The 25,286-nt window shown below is 36.6% G+C and overlaps 1 protein-coding gene and 1 long non-coding RNA gene across 3 annotated transcripts; one reads left to right on the top strand and one right to left on the bottom strand.

Moving 5' to 3' along the window:
* Positions 1-272: 272 nt before the first annotated feature.
* Positions 273-7,037, bottom strand: LOC137495827 (uncharacterized). Its single transcript, XR_011015825.2, has 5 exons — positions 5,368-7,037; positions 4,866-5,029; positions 637-681; positions 442-531; positions 273-362 (listed from the first exon to the last, which is right to left on the bottom strand). It is a non-coding gene; the product is annotated as an uncharacterized lncRNA (long non-coding RNA).
* A 3,966-nt stretch (positions 7,038-11,003) lies between these two features.
* On the top strand, positions 11,004-25,286 carry commd1 (copper metabolism (Murr1) domain containing 1). 2 transcript variants are annotated; one of them, NM_001045265.1, is given in 5 exon segments: positions 11,013-11,208; positions 13,516-13,803; positions 23,557-23,681; positions 23,782-24,443; positions 24,892-24,948. In NM_001045265.1, coding segments are annotated over 3 exon segments (570 nt in total). In that variant the 5' UTR covers positions 11,013-11,034; the 3' UTR covers positions 23,665-23,681; positions 23,782-24,443; positions 24,892-24,948.

Genomic DNA, 25,286 nt, shown 5'->3' with positions numbered 1-25,286 from the left:
AGTTCAGCATGCAACACTTTTTTAGCAGGATGTCTGAGAATGTGTCTTTACTTGAGCTTCCACTGTGAAGATGTACTGGTGAAAGTTGTTGTAGTTCAGGCGATTCAACAACCTGATATTTCCATCACTTCTCACTTCAAAGTCCTCTGGTGCTGGAGGCTGTCAGGAAATGTGCAAATAAGAACAGCGAAGTTAAAATTGAACTATACAGTTGTGTGGAAGCCTGTTGTACTAGTAACAGATCAAATACAAGAGATTTAGTGTACACGCACCAATATAGAATATGTAATTCTGCTGTTTTCTAGAGAAATATCTATATCTTCAGCTTTTACCCTGAGCACATCTGAACCCACAGCCAGTTTCTGGAAGACAAACCTAAGGATTACTTAGAAATATCTGGTTTCTCATTGATCAAACGCACAATGATGAGACATTACACACCTCAGACACTGTTGCGCTGTATGTTTTGCTCTCGAAGATCGGAGAGTTGTCATTGATGTCCTCAACTTCTTTTATTCTGGTGTTTTCTTTCTGAATTGCACAATGTATTCCATAACGAATGCTTAATACATTATTTCTAAAATGATTTAAGTCATACTGAATGATTGAATAATGTTGTAGTATAAATATACATACCCCTGTGTTTAAACAGATGACTGAATAATACAAGTTCCCTCCTGACTGTAAGGACATGAGAACAAAAATAAATGCATTGCTATCTTAAATATACTCACCGGCCACTTTATTAGGTACTTATGCTGGTAACACTTTACAATAACAGTAGATTCAATTAATAATGATGTACTATTAATATGTACAAATGTAGTGATTATAGTTATGAGAATATGTGCCACAAAGCTAAATCATCTGAAAATGACAGTATGATCACTAAACTCAAATGTGCACCACATTCATCAGGTCTCAGTCCAGCTTTGTGATGTACTGGAATGGGAGATTTACGTCATGGATGTGCAGTACATGGATTTTTCAAACAAAACAGAACAAAAAAACACTTTCAAATGACATCATAAAACAAAAGGACATCCAATATAGATACCAGATCTTATTTACATTCATAAGTATTTTAATTTGATATGATCCTGCCATACAAAGGTCTGTTAAGGGTTACATTTACATTTACATTTAGTCATTTAGCAGACACTTTTATCCAAAACGACTTACAAAGGAGGACAAGGAAGCAACTTACACAACTATAAGAGCAACAATGGATACGTGCTGTAGGCAAGTTTCAGGTCTGTAAAGTCTATGAAGGAAAGTATTAGTACTTTTTTTTTTTTTTTTGAGTACAGTTAGTGGTATATTCAGAGAGGCAATTGCAGATTAGGAAGTGTAGTGGAGACTAAATAGTTGAGTTTTTAGTCGTTTTTTTGAAAATAGCGAGTGACTCTGCTGTTCTGATGCAGTTAGGGAGTTCATTCCACCAACTGGGTAGATTGAGCGTGAGCGTTCGCGAAAGTGATTTCCTTCCTCTTTGGGATGGAACCACGAGGCGACGTTCATTCACAGAATGCAAGTTTCTGGAGGGCACATAGATCTGCAGAAGTGAGAGCAGATAAGAAGGAGCAAGGCCAGAAGTCGCCTTGTAGGCAAACATCAGAGCTTTGAATTTGATGCGAGCAGCAACTGGCAGCCAGTGCAAATGGACTAGCAGCGGAGTGACATGTGCTCGTTTAGGTTCATTGAAGACCACTCGTGCTGCTGCATTCTGGAGCAGCTGAAGAGGCTTAATAGAGTTAGCTGGAAGCCCCGCTAGTAGAGAGTTGCAGTAATCCAGTTTGGAGAGAACAAGAGCTTGAACAAGGAGTTGAGCTGCATGTTCAGATAAGAAGGGTCGGATCATTCTGATGTTATAGAGTGTGAATCTGCACGATCGAGCAGTTCTAGAAATGTGGTCAGAGAAGTTTAGTTGGTCATCAATCGTTACTCCAAGGCTTTTCACCATTTTGGATGCAGTAATGGTTGCCCCATCCATCTGGATTAAAAAGTTATGGTGTAGAGTCGAGTTGGCAGAAACTACAAGCATTTCCGTTTTCGCGAGGTTCAGCTGAAGATGATGATCTTTCATCCAGTGTGAAATGTCCAACAGGCAGGCTGAGATGAGAGCTGGAACCGAGGGATCATCAGTTTGAAAAGAGAGGTATAGCTGGGTATCATCAGCATAGCAGTGGTAGGAGAATCCATGTCTCTGGATGACTGGTCCTAGAGATGACGTGTAGATGGAGAAGAGAAGTGGCCCAAGAACAGAGCCTTGAGGTACCCCAGTGTTTAGATGCTGTAGGTTGGACACCTCTCCCCTCCAAGACACCCTTTAAATATCTTACCAATTAGGGATTGAAAATCTCCAGATACATCTAATTAAAAGCAACACAATTAAATTAAACAACCCAGGCTCATTGTGGATACGTACCCAAGTCTACATTTCTTGGGACGGCGAAATACGTAACTGGAGGTACGTCTGCTCGCAGTTTTAGTTTTTACAAATTCAATTCAATTCACCTTTATTTCTATAGCACTTTTACAATGTAGATTGTGTCAAAGCAGCTTCACATATATATGGAACATATAAATCCACCAAAGGCTGCTGTGTGTATGCTTTTTGATCTCAAATTTCTCTCGTGTCCTGTAAATCCACTAGAGGGTGCAATATAGACTTCAGCTGACCAGACCGACCAACCCACCCACCCCTTTCCCTAAACTCAACCCTTACGTCCCATTCACACAGGGCTTCAGCGTCAACGCTTCCCATTCACTTTGAATGCGTGACATCAGGCGTTGCCGAACTGCATTGTGGATCCGTCGGCGCCACTTCAGAGACGTTGCTCGCTGCAGAAGTTGGGACTAGCTCAACTTTTCAAGTGCCGACGGAAGCATCAGCCAATCAGATCGCTGTATGCAAAACACCAGCTAGACAGTGGCCTATTGCTGACTGAATTTTATTGGCTGACGCTACTATGACGACCGCGTTAGCTCCAACTTCAGACACGCTTTCAGTCAAGCGTTGACGCTGAAGCCCTGTGTGAATAGGGCGTTAGTGTTTTCAAAAGTGATCTTGAAAGAGAAATGCAGCTCAGCCGCGTGGTTTCACCAAGTCATTTTCAGCTTGTTGTTTAATTAATTATTCATTTTTTTTTTGCTTTTGTTAACCGTTTTTTGCCAGATTCTGTCATCAGAGTCAACTCCACTCTGAATCCCAAGTCTGTCAACGTACATGGTGAGCTCCTGGACAAGCTAGTGACACTAGAAAAGCCATTCACACAGAGGAAAGAGGTCAGCAGTAGTGTGAAAAGCAACAGAAGCCGTAGCGTTTGTTTTAAACAGGGTTCATACGGTCATGGAAAACCTGGAAAAGTCATGGAATTTTTACATGGCATTTTCCAGGCCTGGAACAGTTTTGGTAAAACAGAAAAACCCACAAGGTTTTGTAAAAGTCATGGAAATTATATTTACATTAGTCATTTGGCCAATAGTATCTGGATGCAGCCTTTATGATTCAAGCTGAGATTGCATCAATCAGCGATGCAATGTCAGACACAATGCACTTAATGGAGTGAGTGACGTCACTGTGAAGGGTAGGGTTAAGGGGTGGGGTTAGGTGAGCGCATTAAAAAACATGGGATGCAGCTCAGATTGCACTGCACCAGGTCTGCATCCAGACCCCTCTCCATTTAGCAGACGTTTTTGTCCAAAGCGACTTAACCTGCGGCCACACTAGAGCTTGTGCTTGCGAAATTCTGTTGTACAGCACTGAAAAATGGGTGGTATTAAACAATATGATCAGACATTAATAGAAGTGAGCGATTGCTCTATATTTTAAATTTCTTATTTTATTGGTCTAATGCAATCACGTGATGTGATTTCGCAGGTAAGAATTCACCAAGCTTGAACTTTCGAATGCAGTGAAAATCTGAAAGTTGACGCACGTGCTTGTGTTTCTGGTCTGCTGCATTCGCATGTCTAATGGAAGTCTATGGAGCGAAAAGTGCAGTGTGACCGCGGCTTTACAATAGAAGTAGTTTTACCTACTATCACTAGTTTAACCAACTATTAACATAATCTAAAATTAGTTTGACAAATATCTGTATACTGGAATGGAGGTTAGTTGTGTTTACTTCTTTTCTGGGCCAAAAACATGGTCTGACATCATTAGTGCTGTGTAAGCATCATCTATTTTATATAAAAAAAAAAATTAAAACTAAAAAGATTGTTGCATATTTTATGATATGCTGTAATAAATTTAAACGTTCATTGTTTTTCTTATGATTTACCAAGTTTACGTAGACATTACATGAAACATTAGGTCATGAAAATTGACTCAAGTCCTGGAAAAGTCATGAATTTCTAAAGCAAAAATGTTTATGAACCCTGTTTAAAGGTGAAATGCAGACAGACATACCTCTGGCTACATAATTTGCACTCTTCAGAAATGTAGACAAGGTTACATATCCACAATAAGCCTGTGTTGAAATTAAAACATTATTTCTTCTCAACCAACTTCCCCAGTATTTTATAAGATTGCTGTTCTAAAGAAGGAGTTAGTACTTCTATGTCACATCTTTTACAATATCATGCCATTCACCAACCGATGGAAGATTTTCTTGAGCCAGTTCTTTGCAATGGCCTTTTTAACTTGTTGTTTGTGGTGTATTATGGAGATATGAATCCTGTCTTGGTATTTTTGATTAATAAATTCCCAGGTATATAGTTTTAAAAGTACATTCCAGATTCAATCCCATTATTGCATTTATCTCTTCATTCAGATCTTGCCATTAGGTGTGAGTAATATAGCAAGGTGTTTCTAATAAAGTGGCCAGTGTGTGTCTAACAAATACAATAGTGGACCAAACCTGCTTTAGCTGTTCAGCATCTAGCGGTTTGGTGGTTCGTACAGTGGCGGATGAGTCTCCCGTAGAATGAACCAGCTCCAGAAATGTCACGCCAACTGGAATAAAATATGGCTGCAGCACCAAATGATCAATAGGTCGGACATTATCAATAATCTCCAGGTCTCCTGCAAGCCAGATTGCACACAGATGTATACTGTAAATGGTAAAACGCAATGAAAAAAACGATGCTGCTGGTATTGATCTTGCATTATTTGTGTTAAATTAGTTACCAAAAACAATTATTACTATTTAAAACTGAATTTGAAACTATGCAGAAGTATTCAAAGAAGTATTCAAAGGTTCATTAATTCTCCTGGTTTTTCATTAATGGTGGTATTAATTATCAATTGATATAATAATTTTTTATTAATTGAAAATCTAATTATTAATCAATTAATTGAATGCATATGATTTGTTGTTGTGTGAAATGTGAATATATATTGTGTCTTGTGTCTTTTCTCACCTTCATATCCCTCCTGGACTTTCCCTACATTGGCCTTAGTTCCAGTTTCACAGTCTAACTTCGAGTAACCTTAAACAAGAAGATTTTCAGAATAAAACAGTTTACAACATGGTCATTTTTCTAAAATGCTAGTTAAATAACACAATCACCCTTCTCACTTCATCAGCTGTCATTCACTGAGCCACAATTTATGTTACTGAACACCGTATGCACCAAAAGCCAGAGCAAACACATCAACACTAAATCTGGTCGCACTTTACATTAGCTGGCCTTACTATGCACTTGCATATAAAAATAAATAAATACAATGTGCTGACTATGTTCATAATGTATTGCAGTACACTTCTGGTGCTCTTGAGGTGGGATACAGGTAAAGGCTAGTTCACACTACAGGATTTTAAACAGGATTTTAAACATCAGCAGAGGGATAAGTTTGGTGGTATGGGAAGGTTTAGGGTAAAACATGTGCAGTTAAAGTCAGAATTATTAGTCCTCCTGAATTTTTAGCCCCCTGTTTATTTTTTTTCCCCAATTTCTGTTTAATGGAGAGAAGATTTTCTTAACACATTTCTTATCAATATAGTTTTAATAACTCATTTTAATAACTGATTTATTTTATCTTTGCCATGATGCCAGTAAATTATATTTTGCTAGATATTTTTCAAGACACTTCTATACAGCTTAAAGTGACTTTTAAAGGCTTATCTAGGTTAATTAGGTGAACTAGGCAGGTTAGGGTAATTAGGCAAGTTATTGTATTACGATGGTCTGTTCTGTAGACTATCGAGAAAAATATAGCTAAAAGGGGATAATAATACTGACCTTAAAATGGTGTTTAAAAAAATGCAAAACTGCTTTTATTCTAGTCAAAATAAAACAACTAAGACTTTCTCCAGAAGAAAAAATATTATCAGACATACTGTGAAAAATTCCTTGCTATGTTCAACATCACTTGGGAAACATAAAAAATAAATAAATCAAAAGGGGCTAATAATTCTCACCTCAACTGTATGTGCACAATATGTACATTGTAACAAATAATTAAGTACATATTGCTGTACTTAAGGCCACCTAATATAAAGTGGGATCAGATCTGGCTAAACCCTAAAAAAACATTTACAGACTGCCAGAACTGCCAACGTATTGTCACAGGTTAATAGACTGTTCTGACTCCCATGCAGATATCCCAAAAGAAAAAAAATACTCATGTTTAAATTTGTAATTTATTGTATATACTACAGTATTTTTGAATGCTATGTACTTGAATTAATCTGTTATAGCAATTCGATACAACAACTAGTAATATAAACAAAAGACTCAGTACTGAAGTAGTACTAGTACTGTATTGTATTACAATACACAACAGTTTACTGCAAGAAAAACTAAATTATACTGCAGTATTTATTACAGTTTATCAGCTCTCTAGTTAATAGTAAGTATGTAGCATTCATTATCAACCTGTTGTAAATACTATAACATACACAATATAATACATATTAGACTTTTTTTATTAAGTATTTACTATATTTTCAGTGTGGGATTGGCGCTTTAAGTGGCGATGAATAAATTTGACTTACCGGCACCGTGGACATGCAGACTGGCTAAAATAAAAATAAAAAAACACAGAGAATTAGTTTCCCAGAATCTTTTCCAAAAATTCATTGTCGTCAATGCATCTTGCGTAAATTGTGAAGGATGAGAAGGATGTTTGTTGAATAGTTGTCTGAGCTGTTCCTTATTGAATGCTATAAAAACTATTGTATCAAAGGTTACTCGCTTCAAAGAGTTCTAAAATCCAGAACTGATGTCGAAAGAATTTTCTGGGACATTTGAAGTCACTTGAACTGCATCTTGTCTATGGTCTTGTTTTTTTTTTTGTTGTTTTTTTTTTAGTTCACTGGACAACCTAAAATAGAAAGTAAAGGTACTTAAAAAGGTAATCCTAATTTTTTGTGTAACATAACTTTAGTGTAAACTTGTATTGCAATGCTTATTATGCTTATTTATTCCTTTTTCCCCCAGAAAAAAAGACCTCATATAGACTCAAAGCATGGGTGCTGTGTTAACAGAAAACATTCACACCTTGCACTACTGTAAGGATTTAGATTTTACATAGGTTGCTCTATTACATTACAGTTGAAGACAGAATTATTGAGACACTGCTCGCTGCAGAGCCACTTGAGATCCAGTGAGGGGGAGCTTGAGCTTGAGCTCCCCTCCTATAAGCTGTTTTAATGCGTACACCCACCCCACCCCTAACCCCACCCCCACTGACATCACTCGTAGAAGAAGTGCAAGGACGGTGGAGCGTGAGCTCAAGCTTCCCCTTGCTGGAGCTCAGCTCTGCCCAAGTGGCTCTGCAGTGAGCACCACTTTGAATTATTAGCCCCCCTTTGAATTTTTTTCTTTTTTAAATATTTCCCAAATGATGTTTAACAGAGCAAGGGAATTTTCACAGTATGTCTGATAACATTTTGTAGTCTAGAGAAAGCTTTATTTATTTTATTTCGGCCAGAATAAAAGCAGTTTTAAATTTTTTAAACACCATTTTAAGGTCAGTATTATTAGCCCTTTTAATCTATATTTTTTTCCGATAGTCTACAGAACAGACCACCGTTATACAATGACTTGCCTAATTACCCTGACCTGGTAACCTAATTAAGTTAAGCTTTTAAATGTCACTTTGAGCTGTATAGAAGTATCTTGAAAAATATCTAGTCAAATATGATCTGCTGTCATCATGGCAAAGATAAAATAAATCAGGTTTTAGAAATGAGTTCTTAAAACTATTATGTTTAGAAATGTGCTGAAAAAAATCTCTCTGTTAAACAGAAATTGGGGGAAAAAATAAACAGCGGGGCTAATAATTCACAAGGGCTAATTATTCTGTCCTCAACTGTATATCATGGTATTATTTCCAACACAATCAAACAGGATTTAAACTGATCTATTATCAGCTTTATATTGCACCAGCAACGAATTAAAGGCTAAATAGATATCTTATCTTGATTGTTTAATAATTAAAGGCTGTGCTGTGATGAAAATATAATGTAAAACTAACACATGAAGTTTGATGTGGCTTCGGTTATTTTTATATGTTTGAATGGGCTATATGTGCAGAGCTGGTATTTTTCAGCCACCAGTAAACTTCTATTGAAATGTTAATGAGACTGTTTTCATTATTTCATAAAAGTTCCTTTTACAGCATGGATGTTGTAAGTTAATTAAAATACAATCAGTTAAATAGACTGAAGCATTCATTTAGTTGTTAAAGTACTGTATAAAACGAGATAAAAGACTGTAAACACAAGAGTACTACTATTCCACTTACTGTATAGTACACTTAAAGGATATTTTTGTACTAAAAGAGTTCCAACAGCTATTTCAAAGGTATACTTATCAGTACATGGATGTTAATACATCAAGTATACTTAAAATATACTTATATTGTTTGGGTATACTTAAAAAAAATAACTTAAAGTTTACTTTTTTCATGAGGGTAGTGATCTGCAACAAGATCTGCTTGACACAAGCTACATTTCCACTTATCTGTCTTCTAAGTTTAATCCAGATTTTAATAGTAAGAATAATGAAGAATGCTTCATAGTGAAAATGTTGGTTCTGTTTCCCAATGACGGGTTGCAGCTGGAAGGGCATCCGTTGCAAAAAAACGTGCTGGATAAGTTGGCGGTTCATTCCGCTGTGGCGACCCCGGATTAATAAAGTGACTAAGCTGAAAAGAAAATGAATGAATGAATGAATGTGTATTTCTATAGCGCTTTTACAATGTAGATTGTGTCGAAGCAGCTTAACATAGTTCTAAAGTCCAGTTTTCAGAGTTGAAGTTCAGTTCAGTTCAGTGTGATTTAATTTTCACTGCTGAAAGTTCAAACACTGAAGAGAAAATCCATTGATGTGCAGCTCCACAAGTCCAAAACCAAGCAAGCCAGCTGCGTCAGCGACGAGGAACAAACATCACCAATTGAAGAATGTGAAAGGAAAAAAACTTGAATTATGATGCGCTAAAGCGCCCATATTAAACCGTTTGTTTTTTATTTTTTCATATATTTTTAGGTATACTTATTTTTATTTTTCCCTCAGACATGATCATGTTTTAATCTTCTGATGTATTATCTTCTACTTTTTTTCAAAATATGTATTGGCCATAATTGCATTACATGACCATGATTGATTCAAATAACCTGGTCGCTTGCATTTTGGAAAAATCTAGCATTGCGATGTTTTGTGTTTTCATATTTTGTGACATGAATACATTTTCAGCAGATGGCTTAGATTGATTGGGATGATTCTGCATGTTAATGCATCTGCATAAATTATAATAAACAATCTACAAGCATGGGCAGCACAGTGGCGCAGCGGGTAGCGCGATTGCCTTACAGCAAGAAGGTCGCAGGTTCGAGCCTCGGCTGGGTCAGTGGGTGTTTCTCTGTGGAGTTTGCATGTTCTCCCAGTGTTGGTGTGGGTTTTCTCCGGGGGCTCCGATTTCCCCCACAAATCCAAAGACATGTGCTATAGGGGAATTGGGTAAGCTAAATTGTCAATGAGTGTGTGCGGGTGTTTCCCAGTACTAGGTTGCAGCTGGAAGAGCTCTGCTGTGTAAAACATATGCTGGATAAGTTGGCGGTTCACATCTGTAAACATATGATGGTATAAATAAAAATCACACTCTATTATACTCTATCATGCTATCTGTGCTATCTACATAGCTAGTCACAAGTGACGTTTCTGAACATGTTTAATATTGCCTGGGTTGGTGTTGTATATTACGCTACAAAAAGCTTGTAATAAACTGCCAGCACATTTTCTGTTATTATATCGACTTGTTACTTAATACGTAGTATTAAATTAATGCTTAATATTTTAGTTCAAACTAAGGCGTAGATTCGCTCTTGATATTGTTGGGGACATACATCCCTAGAGCGCATGCATCAAACAGCATTAATTCTGTTTTGCACTTTTACAACATGATTAAAGTAATTAATAATATAAAATAAACACTTAATAATACAAATAATCAGTGCTGTTGCCTCACAGCAAGAAGGTCGCTGGTTCGAGCCTCGGGTCAGTTAGTGTTTCTGTGTGGAGTTTGCATGTTATTCCTGCGTTCATGTGGGTTTCCCCCGGGAGCTCCAGTTTCCCCCACAGTCCAAAGACATGCGGTACAGGTGAATTGGGTAAGCTAAATTGTCCGTAGTGTATGAGTGTGTGTGGATGTTTCCCAGAAATGCCAACTGACCCAGCCAAGACTCGAACCAGCGACTTTCTTGCTTCGAGGCAATTGTGCTACCCACTGTGCTGCAATAAATACAATTAACACAATTAATGAACTGTTTAAATATTGATAGTATCAATGCTGAATATGTAAAGTCTGAACAAATGTACAGTTTTATGTGTGTAAAGGTTAGGATATTTTCTCATTCAGAAAGCTAACATGAAAGTAAACATTGACATTTCATTGACATTTTCACATGTTTCATTCGCAGATGAAAGAAAAAAAATTACAATTTTATATTATAGTTATACATAATAATAAAAAACTTTTCAAATTATGTCTAAAGTACACCAAACATAATCGACTACATGTTTGAAAACGACCGGAAATGAACGCGCGTGACGCAAATCACATGACTGCTGTCAACATCCAGCATGGCGGACGCGGACAGCCAGAGATGTGTGAGCGCTTTATTAAACGGAATAACGCAGAGACTTTATTACGGAAATACCGAAATAACGGAGGAGTTTCTGAAGAATGAGCTTTACGCCGAGATGACGGAGGACGAGTTCCGTGCGCTTCACGACAAGATGAGGTCGCTTCTGAAGGTACTTTCTCCTCTACCGCTGCTCTTATGTTCATTTAATATGAGAGCAGAGAGGTTTAGTGCTGTTTCTGCAGTATTTGTTCAGTTAAATACAGGCGGAAATATTAAATAATCAACTTTAATCAACTAAGGTGCAGATGTGGACTGCGCTGTGATCTGTCAACCGCTAGAGAGCAGTAGATTACTTGTGTCGCCATTGAACGTTTCCATTTCTATTAGTACTGTATTATATCTGTAGACAATAGGCCTATATAGAGAATTTTGAGGGATGTAAACAAAAACAAACGTCCCATTGTATTACCTGACTTACATTTTTTATTTCAATTGCTTCCGAGAATCCTAAAAGAGCTACATAAATAAGGTTATATAGCTATTTTAACATTAAGTAATGGTTGAATTGCCTCTTTTTACAGGTCTAAATAGTTTGATGACAAGCAGGAAATGTTCATCGGCCAATGACAGCACCACATTGAAATGGTCTATTCACTTTATATTACAGTATACTCAAGTCAAGTCAAGTCAAGCTTTGTTGTAACTCCGCTACATGTGTGGACCAGGGTGTGGACATACAGAGGAATGAAATGTTGTGTCTTGTAGGACCATGGTGATACATAAATTAATCATAAATACAAACACAACACCGGACTTAGAGCTTTTTGAAAAAAAACATACTATAACTAAAACCATTACTAATATATTAAGATACTTAACTATACACATAAGACAGTGCATACAGGTACATTTACATGAGACTGAACAATGTTGTGCAGGATATTGTGCAAGAGAGGTATTAAAGGTGAATATTGTGCAAAAGAGGTATTTAGGGTTTAATATTGTGTAAGAGTTATTTAAGGTTGAAGCTTAGTGATGTTGATTTTTGATATCACTCTAATTAAATCATAAATCATACATAAACTGTAAAAAAAAAAAAAAGAAAAAGGAAACAGATTTATACTTTAGATACATCCACACACACTCATACACTATGGACAATTTAGCCTACCCAATTCACCTGTACTGCATGTTTTTGGACTGTGGGGAAAACCGGAGCACCCAGAGGAAACCCACATGAACACAGAGAGAACATGCAAACTCCACACAGAAACGCCAACTGACCCAGCCGAGGCTCAAACCAGCGACCTTCTTGCTGTGAGGCAACAGCACTACCTGACTACTTCAATGGTGACACCGCGTCACCATTTTATAAACCTCTTGTACCTCTCATGTACATTTTTTCAATTACAGAAACATATAAAATAGTTAGTGTTACTCTTAAAAATAGTACGGAACTATGATTTCTGCAGTATATTTTCAAATTCATAATATTACAAATTAAAACTGTATTTCTAAGGAATAAATACACGATTGTTCTTTCGTGTTTTTCATTTTTATATGAATAAAATAAAAATAAAACTCTAAAATAAAACGTTTTTTTAGAGTATTTTGTAAAACAAATTTGTTAAATTGAAGAAATCTCATGATTTAAATTGTGTGGACATGTTTAATGGTTGTTAAAACTAATTTGAACTAATTAAATTGAGGAAATATTTAAATAAAAGAATCCAGAAAACAATCTGGGGAAAAAATTAAATTTTAGTTTTTTGGGCCCGAATAGAAATAAAAACACTATAATACCTTATTCATATTCTTTAGCAGGTATGCTGATTATTAAACATTTTCCCTCACAAACTGTAAACAGACAATGATAAATACAGTAAACAGCTTTAAAACGGCAGAGAATTTTGGTGTGAAAAATATATAAATGAAATTTTTTTAAAAAGTCAGTTGTCAGTCAAACAGAAAATCTGCCAATGCTTATAATAAAAAGGTCAAATGTCAACCATGGATATATATAACCTTTGACTAGGGACAGACTGAATCTTCTGACATTTTTTGCTATTTCTGCACAGAATTTTGTAAAAAAAAAATATATATAATAAAAATAAATAAATAAAACAATAATAAATAAATAAAGGAATAATACATTTTAGTCATTTATTTAATGTTTATAATGCAATTTCAAGTAGATCCACTTATTTGGTAAAAAAGCCAGTCTCTCATATAATAGATGTACTAAAAGACTGAAAATATTCTTTTACAAACTGTATTGTAAATAAATTAAATGAACATTTTCATATCAGTCAATATTATTACTGAAATTAATTTAAAAACTGAATAAATATACATTTATACACATTTACACAAGTAAAAATGCAGAATTAATTATGGGCTAGAAATCTGTGGATTTCTGCACACGCAGATTCGGTGTGGGCCTGCCTATAACCTCATCTTTGTGTCTTTCCTTCAGTCTATTGCATCAGCAGACATGGACCAGGCACAGCTGGAGGCTTTCTTGACGGCGCAGACTCGGAAGCAGGGAGGCGGTGCTGTGAGTCCGGAGCAGGCGGCCGCTCTGGCACGCTTCTGGAAGACCCACCGGTCACGGGTACGAGAGAGTCTGCTGGCTCAGAGCCGCTGGGAGCCAGCCCTCAGGGGCCTGAAGTGGAGGGTGGACCTGCACACATCGGCCAGCAGGGGGCAGGTGTCCAGCAGCCCTGTGGCTCTGGTGGAGTTGGAGCTCGGACGCACCGGAGAGGTGAGAAAAATAAAAACTCGGTTTGTACAGAAATCTGAGTCATCCTCCTGTGTATACATGTGACCAATGCATTTTAAATAGAGCTGAAGTGAAAAACAGTTTGAGAAGTTGACAATTTTCAAAATGTTTTGCTCTTTCCTCTTGAATCGATTCTGAGCTTCATTTTGAACAGCAGACCGCGCTCTAGGCTAGTTTTAGACAGATGGGGCTCTAGGCTGGTTTTGAGCAGCAGATGACGCTCTGGACTAGTTTTGAACAACAGATGGTGCTCTAGGCTAATGAACAGCACACGGTGCTCTAGGTTAGTTTTGAACTCTAAATGAATAGCAAACGGTGCTCTAGGCTAATGAATAGCAGACACACTCTAGGCTAATGAACAGCAGATAGCTAGTTCTGATCAGCAGACAATGCTCTAGGCTAGTTTTGAACAGCAGACGGCCCTTTAGGCTAATGGTTAGCAGACGGTGCGCTACGCTTGTTTTGAACAGCAGATGACGCTCTAGCTAATGGACAATAGATGATGCTCTAGGATAGTTTTAAATAACAGATGGCGCTCTTGGCTAATGAACAACACACGGTGCTCTGGGTTAGTTTTAAACAGCAGACAGCACTCTAGGCTAATGAACAGCAGACGCTGCTCTAGGCTGAAGGACAGTAGACGGTGCTCTAGGCTAGCTTTGTACAGCAGACGGTGCTTCAGGCTAGTTTTGAACAGCAGATGAAGCTTTAGGCTAGTTGCTCTATGCTAGTTTAGAACAACAGATGGTGTTCTAGGCTAGTTGCTCTAGGCTTTTTTTGAACAACAGATGGCGCTCTAGGCTAGTTGCTCTAGGCTAGTTTTGAACAACAGATGGCGCTTCAGGCTAGTTTTAAACAACAAATAAAGCTCTAGGCTAGTTTTGAACAACAGACATCGTTCTAGGCTAGTTTTGAACAACGGACATCATTCTAGGCTAGTTTTAAACAACAGATGGCGCTCTAGGCTTGTTGCTATAGGCTTTTTTGAGCAACAGATGGCACTCTAGGCTAGTTGCTATAGGGTAGTTTTGTACAATAGATGGCGCTGCAGGCTAGTTTTGAACAACAAATAAAGCTCTAGGCTAGTTTTGAACAACAGACATCGTTCTAGGCTAGTTTTGAACAACAGATGGCGCTCTAGGCTAGTTGCTATAGGCTAGTTTTGAATAACAGATGGCACTCTTGGCTAGTTTTGAACAGCAGAAACATCATTGTACACAGCTTAAAACACTTCACTGATTATTTACAGTTTAACAGAAGTTACTAAAATAATTCACAGAGCATCATGGTGAAGAATAAAGATGGATAAATAGATGTATTTCCCCAGCTCAGTCCTGCTGCATTGTTTCCTGCCTATTTTTGCATGCTAAATCAAGTGAGTACATCTATGAGTTTTGATCTTGGCTAGTGTCTGATCATTGGTAAAAGCACACACCTATGAATATGTGCCGACATGTCCCGAAAAATGAGGTTATGCCACTCTGTGGTTTGAGTTCACATTGGCAGGTGTTGTGACATGTTGGGTGCCTTTTCAAAGATGTATATAGAGAAAGTATGCATTGTTTTTAATTGCTGGTGCCTTTTAAAATCACTAAAAGCGAACTAAGTCGAAGCAGAGAAGAAACACTGAACTTTAAGACAACATTTTTAACAAATGGCCTAATGATGAAATAATTTTGCAATAGTAAATGGGCAGAAATTATGGTGTATTATATCCATAAGCAATTAAATATTCATTCTTTTATTCATTTTCTTGTCGGCTTAGTCCCTTTATTAATCCGGGGTCGCCACAGCGGAATGAACCACCAACTTATCCAGCAAGTTTTTATGCAGCGGATGCCCTTCCAGCCGCAACCCACACACTCATACACTACGGACAATTTAGCCCACCCAATTCACCTGTACCGCATGTCTTTGGACTGTGGGGGAAACCGGAGTACCCGAAGGGAACCCACGCGAACGCAGGGAGAACATGCAAACTCCACACAGAAACGCCAACTGAGCCGTGGATCGAACCAGCGACCTTCTTGCTGTGAGGCGAACGTGCTACCCACTGCGCCACTGCGTCGCCCGCAGTTAAGTATTATCATACAGCAGGGCTCGAAATTAACCCTTTCACTTGGCAGCACTGACGCTCCTAACTTTAAAATTTAGAAGCACCAACCAAAATGTAGTCACACCCACCAATTAAGAGCACCATTACTACAAGTTTCATATTAACAGATTTACTGCATTTCAAATCTACACTAATCATAACTAACAAACAAACAAAAACACACCAGCCCTGCACGCACTGCTGGACACGAATCCTATCAAGTTAATTATTATTCAAATTATTATTATTATTATATCTTATCGAGTTAATGATAATAACTTTGCTGTGTTCTCACTGGTGGTGTTTGATATTACACAGATGCTGTTGACATATAACTTATTATTTGCATACGTTATCTTAATAGAAATACTGGTCTTTCCATGAGCTGCAATATTAGCTTAATCTTGGGGAATGCAGGCCCTTTTGCGAGGGTATTTGCAGTGTTACTTTTACTCCCAAATAAATTTTGAGGTTACATAGATAAATATATTTGACCAAAACAGTCGCAATATCAAGCCCTGTGCAACTCTTGCATGCATTTATTACCAGCTGTGTTTTAATTAAATCCTAAAGTGAAATTACTTGAGGCGAGGCAGTGGCGTAGTAGGTAGTGCTGTCGCCTCACAGCGAGAAGGTCGGTTGCTGGTTCGAACCTCGGCTCAGTTATCGTTTCTGTGTGGAGTTTGCATGTTCTCCCTGCCTTTGCGTGGGTTTCCTCCGGGTGCTCCGGTTTCCCCCACAGTCCAAAGACATCAGACAGGTGAATTAGGTAGGCTAAATTGTCCGTAGTGTATAGGTGTGTGTGTGAGAATGTGTGTGTGGATGTTTCCCAGAGATGGGTTGCGGCTGGAAGGGCATCCGCTGCGTAAAAACTTGCTGGATAAGTTGGCGGTTCATTCCGCTGTGGCGACCCCGGATTAATAAAAGAACTAAGCTGACAAGAAAATGAATGAATGAAATTACTTGATGAGGTTAAATGATTATGCAGATGTTGTGAATAACCTGTAACCTCACAGCTTACATCGTTTTTACAGTCTTCACTCTGACTGTATGGCGTGTTGTTGCATGTTAGACAACCTGTCAAACAAGTGTTTCTTAAGAATTAGATGTTCAATATAATGCAAGCCGAGCTGTTTTATTGGTACGGAAATACGAATTACTGGTGAAATGACCAAACTTACTGACAAACAGACTTCTTATCTGAAACAAAAAATATATTTATTCTCATTTTTTCTACTTAAATTTGAACACGGGACAGTTAAATGCTTAACAAGTGTTGATTTACAGATGTTCAGATATGTTGTTTAATGTTCTGTAGCTGAACATCGAGAGCGTTTGGCTATATAGTTTTTTCTGAACCACATTGAATACATATTTAAAGCATAAATGAATAATCAAATTTGATAACACTTTATTTTGAGTATCTATTTGAGTATTGGTTCCTCCATTAGTTCCTAATTAGTTCCTGAGTATTAGCTCCTTCAACAGACATTTAACTGACTATAAGAAACTTTTTAAACCCAACCCTAACATTCTACTTATACTCTAATGAAAATTAGTTGGCATGTAGATTCATCAAACGGATCATTAAAATAAATTGTGACCTAAAAAATGTAACATTTTCTTTCCAACTTGGGACTTTAGAATCATTAATTGAAATTAATAGATTTTATAAATAGATGTATTACATAAATAGATGTATTTTTTATATTTGTCATTAATAAAGTTGATCTAGGTGGTTCATTGCGCTGTGGCGACCTCTAAAATGGAGACTAATTAATTAATAAAAATTAATTAATGAAAGTGCTGTATTTTTGAACACAGGCTCATTTGAAATGCGTCGAACCACAAAAAATGAACTTAAACATACGCATGACTGCCTTTCCTATGTAAAATAAACACTAGGGGGCAGTATGAAGACTACAGCTTTTGTTCCTTTTCACACTAATGATATTTATAGGCACATATTATCAATGAATTAGGGATTATTTTTGTGTAGTTCTTTACAAAACGCCAAATATATACCACAAAACAAGGATTTCCATGATTTTTGATCAAATATTTGGATTTACGAGTTGCGTTGATTTACGATATTGGAAAAATCTAGCGTCACGATATTTTGTGGTTGTATATATTGCGACTTGAATACATTTTCAACAGATGACTTAGATCGACTGGGATGATTCGGTAAGGGAATGCATGTGCATAAAATATAATTGGGTAGGCTAAATTGTCCGTAGTGTATGAGTGTGAATGAGTGTGTATGGATGTTTTCCAGAGATGGGTTGCGGCTGGAAGGGCATCCGCTGCGTAAAAACATGCTGGATAAGTTGGCGGTTCATTCCGCTGTGGCGACCTCGGATTAATAAAGGGACTAAGCTGAAATGAAAATGAATCAATGAATAATCATTAATACAGTTACAAATGGGGCAGTTTCGACAGGCCTCAGAAACCCATGCAGATCATAAACTATAATCTCAGACTCAACATTGCATATCCTGCGATGTGAATATTGCAAATGATCACATTGCAATATCGATGCTAAAACCCTTTATTGTGTAGCCCTAACGACAAGCTCTTTCTTCTTCTGAACGTGTACTAAAAGCATATTTAACTGAAATGTATAATAAAATGTACCCTAAGTAATGCATTTCAAATTCGCAAAATGTACACAGCGCCCTCTAGTGGATTTGTCATCTGAAAAGTGCAACGGAACCTACTCAAAGCAACATGTATCAGATCTCAAAAAAATCCAGGACTGAGAGTATATTTCCTTACACTTTATCTTTGACATATCTGTGTGATATAAACCACTTTGGCCATCATATCATAAATTGTTAATATCTATGAAAACCCATCGTGTATCAGCTAAACTTGACATAAAGTCTGAAATGCATGAGGTTTTGATGGAGCTTCATTTCCAGTGAAATCAAGAGGTCTGAGGTCAGGAAACAGAGACCCATTAGTGAAATTAGCCTTCATTACTTTACCATTAAGACTTTCCCTCTGTCATTTCCCGAGGAGATCATTTTAGGATTATTAATAGTGGTGTAAACTACACACATATTCTACCGTCCTGAACAAATACAGCATTGTTTTAACCATGTAAAGGGACAGTTCACCCAAAAAGGAATGTTTAGTCATCATTTACTCTCCTTTTACATGTTTCAAAACTTTTATGAGCTTGTTTTTTTTTGTTTTTTATTTTTAATAAACCTTAACAATTGCCATATTTTATTCATAACCTACTGAAAAGACAAATAGTCATTTATAGTTACTATATACTATAGTTTCTATAGTAGCTTATAGTTACTAGTTCTATTGGATTGTAATCCCTGAGGTAATTACATCATATTAAAGACCCCTGTAATAGAGTCAGATGCAGCAGATTGATTTATAATACCAGGTTAAACTTTCTGGCCCATTTACAGCTCTGACATACATAAAACAAATTAAACAAAGAATAGACTTGGATCTATTGGTGTGTCTGCGCCATTGCATGCAAGGTTTCTATATTTACAACCACCTCAGAGGACATTGGGGGGTCGCGGGTCTCTGCCTGGCATTGTTATTTTAGGGGTCGCAGGTCGAAAAGTTTGGGAACCCCTGCACTAGGTTACAAAATGTCCATTTAAACGCACATCTCTATGTTATTATGCTTGTAAATATAAGATGCATATTCATAATATGGTTGAACCTTAGTGAACAAGATGAGAATAACAACCTCTTTTATGGATTTATTAGCATGTCTTTATTCTCAGAGATTGAGTGCTGTAAGAGGATCCTCCACTATACTGTACGTGACTTTCAGCCTGTGTGTTTGTCTATCTGAGTGCTCTAATTGTTCGGTTTTATGCGTGCCGTGTGCAGACAGATACATTACACACTGTGTGTGTGATTCATGCTCTCAGAAAAGACGAGTATTGGGTGTTGAGTTCTCAGAAAAGCCAACTGATGCCAAAACGAGAAAATTCTTTCTTTATACTGGGTCACGGCATCAGGTTCAGCAAGGAAAACAAACACAGACACACACAAAGGACTTGATAATTTTGCAGACCTGTTGTCCAGTGAGATTTCAGATTATTATGTGATTTAATTTTGATTTGATTTTATTAAGTAGAATATATATATTCTTTTCTTTTTTTTCCTTTGTGTATATACATATTTATGTTTATTTTTCTCTTTTTTATTTTATTATTTTAGTTTAGATTTATTTTTTGTTTTAATATTTTTATTTTAGTTTTATATTCTTTTTATTTTATTGTATTATTCTCTTTTATTTTCCTTTAGTTGTATATGATATTATATTATGTATTTTTTCTTTTAGTTTTTTCTTTTATTTTATTAGTTTAGTTTTATATTCTTTTTTTCTTTTTTCTTTTTCTTTTATTTTTTTATTTAATTTAATTTAATTTTATTTTAAATTATTCTCTTTTTTATTTTTTTTTATTTTTAAATTTATATTAATAATATATTTTTTCTTTCATTATTTTGTTTTAATTTAGTTTACTTTTATACTTTATACTTTTATTATTGAAAATTTTTGTTTATTTTAGATGTATTTTCTTTTATTGTTTTCTTTTATTGTATTATTTTTCTTTTAGTATTTTTTAAATATATTCACAACTTTAAAATTAATTTTACAGTAGATATATATAAACAAAATGCACAAAACCTGGAAAATAATAAAACAAGCAAACAAAAAAGACAACAGAACATTATTCCAGTGGTAATATAGAATTATTAACTAAATACATTTTGAGGGCTTTAACACATTTGTAAGCATAATATTAATTACTAATTACATAGTAAGACTAATAGTCTAATATCTTTTGTCTTTGTCAGAATGTTACATAATATTTACTACATATATTTCAAAGTACTAGTATTAAAGTGCAATTTAAAAGCTTAGCTGTTAATTAGATGAATTAGGTAAGGTTATTTTTTTACTTATTTAACTTTCTTTTTACATATACATTATTATTACAGAAGATAATAACAATATCAGAAGCCAAAAATTATGCCAGGGCTAATAATAAGGTGTAATATAACAACCTATATATAATTATAATGAATACAATTTGTGTAGAAAGAAAGAAGACCAAATCCTACCACCCCAACATATAATATCTCTAGTACATTATTATAAAATAGCATGCATCCAGTGTTTTATGCACAACATACAGGCTTTACAGAGAATAGATCGTCCTTCTGTTTTCCATCAGTTTACCTTGCAGATCTACATCAGTCACGGTCAGTTAATTAGATTTCACAGACAAATCTGCTCACTAATTGTGCTCGTTTATGAACTCGTATCATTGTGTCTGATGTGCGTTCTGATGTGATTATGTTTACTTTAGTTGCCGTCGCTATGGTTACAGGTGATGTAATTGATATGGCCATTGTGAGGATACAAAAAGGCCTTGACATCAGTTTTTCACTCGGGCTGGAGGTAAACAGGGCATTTGAAGAGTCATGCTGGTACTTAAATACAGTTGTACTAGTATGTAGCGGCAAATCGTTTGATGTAGTTTGTTATTTGGTCAAAAAATGTGTTTTATTATTGTGGCCAATTATAAAAATAAAGTCAGTATATTATGAACAAACATGAATAACCAATAAAAAATTATTTACATTATTTACATTCTGTTAAAGGGCACCTATTATGCAAAAATCACTTTTATTAGGTGTTTAAACAACAATAATAATAATAATAATAATGATAATAACAATAATAATAATAAATATAACCGTCCTCCTCTAATGGTGAAGATTTAGCCATTGTGCTTTTTATAATCGCACTTGATAAGAGCAGTCTGCAGAAACACTTTAATTGACATTGTCCTTTAGGTGTCATCAGAGGGGGAGAGCCCCGCCCACTAGTGACCATCTCTTCCTCATTAGCATAGGACATTAGTCCTGTTTTTGAATCTGCCACTATGCTGACACACAGGCATCTGTAGCTCCGCCCTTTTTTGAAATCACCACAATCTCATTTGAATTTACAGCGACAGTCACCAAAACATTACAAAAACATTATAAAAAGAGATCTAAAAAATTATTTATGTGGTATTTTGAGCTGAAACATACACAGTCTAGAGACATCAGAGACTTATTTTACATCTTGTAAAAAAGGGTATAATATGTCACCTTTAATATATTTGCTTTACATTTACAGATATGGCAGACATTTTTATCTAAACTGACTTAAATTGAGTTTAAGGTAGACATTTTATTAGTTTTTGCTTCCCCTCTAAATCAAACCCACAAGTTTTATGTCGCTACAGAAAAACACAAAATATATAATGTTATTGTTTAAGGTATATTCAATATGTATTCATAATTTCAATAAAAATATAAGCTTTCTCATAATTCTGACTCTGTTATTCACTTTTTTCCCTCAGAATTGCAAGCTTGTAGTTATAACGCGGAATTGCAGCAAAAAACCCTGCTTTTTGTTGACGTTTATGTTTTGCAATTGTGAGGTTTTGATTCATGCAATTCTGCATGTTCTCACAATTGCCAGCTCATTGACTTTCTCACAATTTGACTTTTTATTCCCTTAGACCTGCACATTCGAAAGTCAAGACTCAAAATTGTGAAATAAAAAGTTGCAATTCTCAAGTGGAAAAAAATCTTTACACCTGGCAAAAGTCTTGCCGTCAATCCCAGTTGTAAAAGCAACAAATAATAACATGACTACTAGTTGATCATTTGGAAAAGTGTCTGAAGGTCGATTTCTCTGATGAATCATCTGCTGAACTGCATCCCAATCATCACAAATACTGCAGAAGACCTACTGGAACCAGCATGGACCCAAGATTCTTACAGAAATCAGTCAAGTTTGGTGAAGGAAAAATCATGGTTTGGGGTTACATTCAGTATGGGTGTGTGCAAGAGATCTGCAGAGTGGATGGCAACATCAACAGCCTAAGGTATCAAGACATTTGTGCTGCCCTTTACATTACAAACCACAGGAGAGGGCAAATTCTTCAGCAGGATAGCGCTCCTTCTCATACTTCAGCCTCCAAATCAAAGCTCCTGAAAGTGAAGAAGGTCAAGGTGCTCCAGGATTGGCCCGCCCAGTCACCAGAGTGAACATTATTAAGCATGTCTGGAGTAAGATGGTGGAGGAGACATTGAAGATAAACACAAAGAAGCTTGATGAGCTCTGGGAGTCCTGCAGGAACGCTTTCTTCACCATTCCAGATGAGTTTATTAATCAGTGATTTGAGTCAGTGCAGAAAAGTAAGGACGCAGTCCTCCAAGCTCATGATGGAGTCAGACACAATATTCATTCTGTTTCCACTGCAGCAGGACTTTATATTCTATACTGGACTTTATTTCTGTTAAATGACAAGACTTTTGTCCTAATGAAATAAATAAATATCAAGAAATTATCATATTTAATTTAGGCAAAATAGGCATAATCTAGAGGCCTTTGCCTTTCATATAAGCCACTTCTGATACCAAATGATCAACTAGAAGTCAAGTTATTCCAGTAAGATATATTGTGCAGCACTACAAGGAACTACTTTTATTATTAATATTAAACAGAGCATAAATGTTTTGTTTGTAAGGTCAATAATTTCTCCTTCATGTATAATCGGCTCTGTTGTTTCTCTCTCCGTCTCCTTCAGAGCTCAGAGTTTGTGTGTGTGGAGTTTGATGAGCAGAAGGTGAATCTGGTGCTGAAGAAGATGGCAGAGCTTCAGGAGAGCATCGACAGCATCGTACACCGCAGCTAGAGCTCATCCACCTGTGCGTGTGTGTGTGTATGTGTAGGAGTGCTTTTGTGTGTGTGCTTTTAAGTGAGTGAGTGAGTGAGTGTGTGAATGCTTGTGTGTGTGTGTTTGTGTGTGTGTGTGTGTGTGTGTTTGTTTTTTTGTGTGTGTTTGTAAATTCATGTGTGTGCTTTTGAGTCTGTGTGTGCACAAGTTTGTTTTTGTGTGGACGCACATGCTCATGTTTGTTTAAGTGCTTGTATGTATGTGTGTGCATGCATTTGTGTTTGTGTGTGTTTGTGTGTGTGTGTTTGTACATTCATATGTGTGTTTTTGAGAGTGAGCTTGTGAGTACAGACATTATATACTGTAAGCATTTGAGTGTTTGTGTGTGTGTGTGTGTGTGTGTGTGTGTGTGCGTGTGCGTGCGCGCGCGTGCCGGTGTCCATTAGTGTTCTTTGTGTATATACGCGTGTATGAGTTTGTGTGTATGCATAAGTGTGTGAACATGCATGTGAGCACCTGTGTATGTCTGTGTGAGTTTGTGGGTGTGTGTGTGCGTAATTTTGTACGAGCGTGTAAGGTTGTGTGTGTGTTTGAGTTTCTTTGTATGTGTGTATCTGTGAGAGAGTTTGTGTCTATGCACATGTATGTGTATGTGTGAGTTTGTGTGTGTGATGGTGTGCCTGTGTGTGTGTGTGTGCGTGTAGAAGTGTGTTTGGGTTTGTTTGTATGTTTACCTTTGTGCATGCCTGTGTGTGTGAGAGAGTTTGTGTGTAAGCACAGCATGTGTGTGTGTGTGTGTGTGTGTGTGTGTGTGTGTGTGTGTGTGTGTGTGTGTGTGTGTGTGTGTGTGTGTGTGATGGTGTGCCTGTGTGTGTGCGTGTAGAAGTGTGTTTGGGTTTGTTTGTATGTTTACCTGTGTGCATGCCTGTGTGTGTGTGAGAGAGTTTGGGTGTAAGCACAGCATATATGTGTGTGTGTGAGTTTTGTGTGTGTGTTATGGTCTGCCTGTGTGTGTGTGTGCGTGTAGAAGTGTGTTTGGGTTTGTTTGTATGTTTACCTGTGTGTGTGAGAGAGTTTGTGTATAAGCACATGCGCGTGTGTGTGTGTGTGTGTGTGTGTGTGTGTGTGTGTTTGTGTGTGTTTGTGTGTGTTTGTGTGTGTTTGTGTGTGTTTGTGTGTGTGTGTGTGTGTGTGTGTGTGTGTGTGTGTGTGTGTGTGTGTGTGTGTGTGTGTGTGTGTGTGTATGTGTGTGTGTGTTTGATGCTGTACGTTATTCAAGTAAAAAATCATGGTGAAATCTCAGTCTTTGATATCGGTTTAGTTTTTTAAATCATTATTTTTCAAGAAATGATCACAGTATTTCAGGTTGTGTGTTATTTTGGCGTGTGTCTGCTATCAATGCTTGACACATCACACACAGCAGCTCTGTAGATGATGTGCTTGAATGAACCTGTACAAAGTCTTTGTCATGAGTTTTGATCCCAGCAAAGCTTTATATGTGATAATGAGTAAATCCCATCTTGATTCGGCAGCACATTTAAGAACACTCAAACATTCTTCAAAGTATCTTCTTTTGTATTGAACAGCAAAATTAATCAACTCAAACTGGTTTGGAGCCAGTAAAGTGTGAGTAAATAATG

The sequence above is a fragment of the Danio rerio genome, chromosome 1, assembly GCF_049306965.1.
Source record: "Danio rerio strain Tuebingen ecotype United States chromosome 1, GRCz12tu, whole genome shotgun sequence".
In the NCBI taxonomy this organism is placed as follows: domain Eukaryota; kingdom Metazoa; phylum Chordata; class Actinopteri; order Cypriniformes; family Danionidae; genus Danio; species Danio rerio.
Note: the sequence above shows the minus strand (reverse complement) of the source record. Positions and strands in the feature narration are given on the sequence as shown.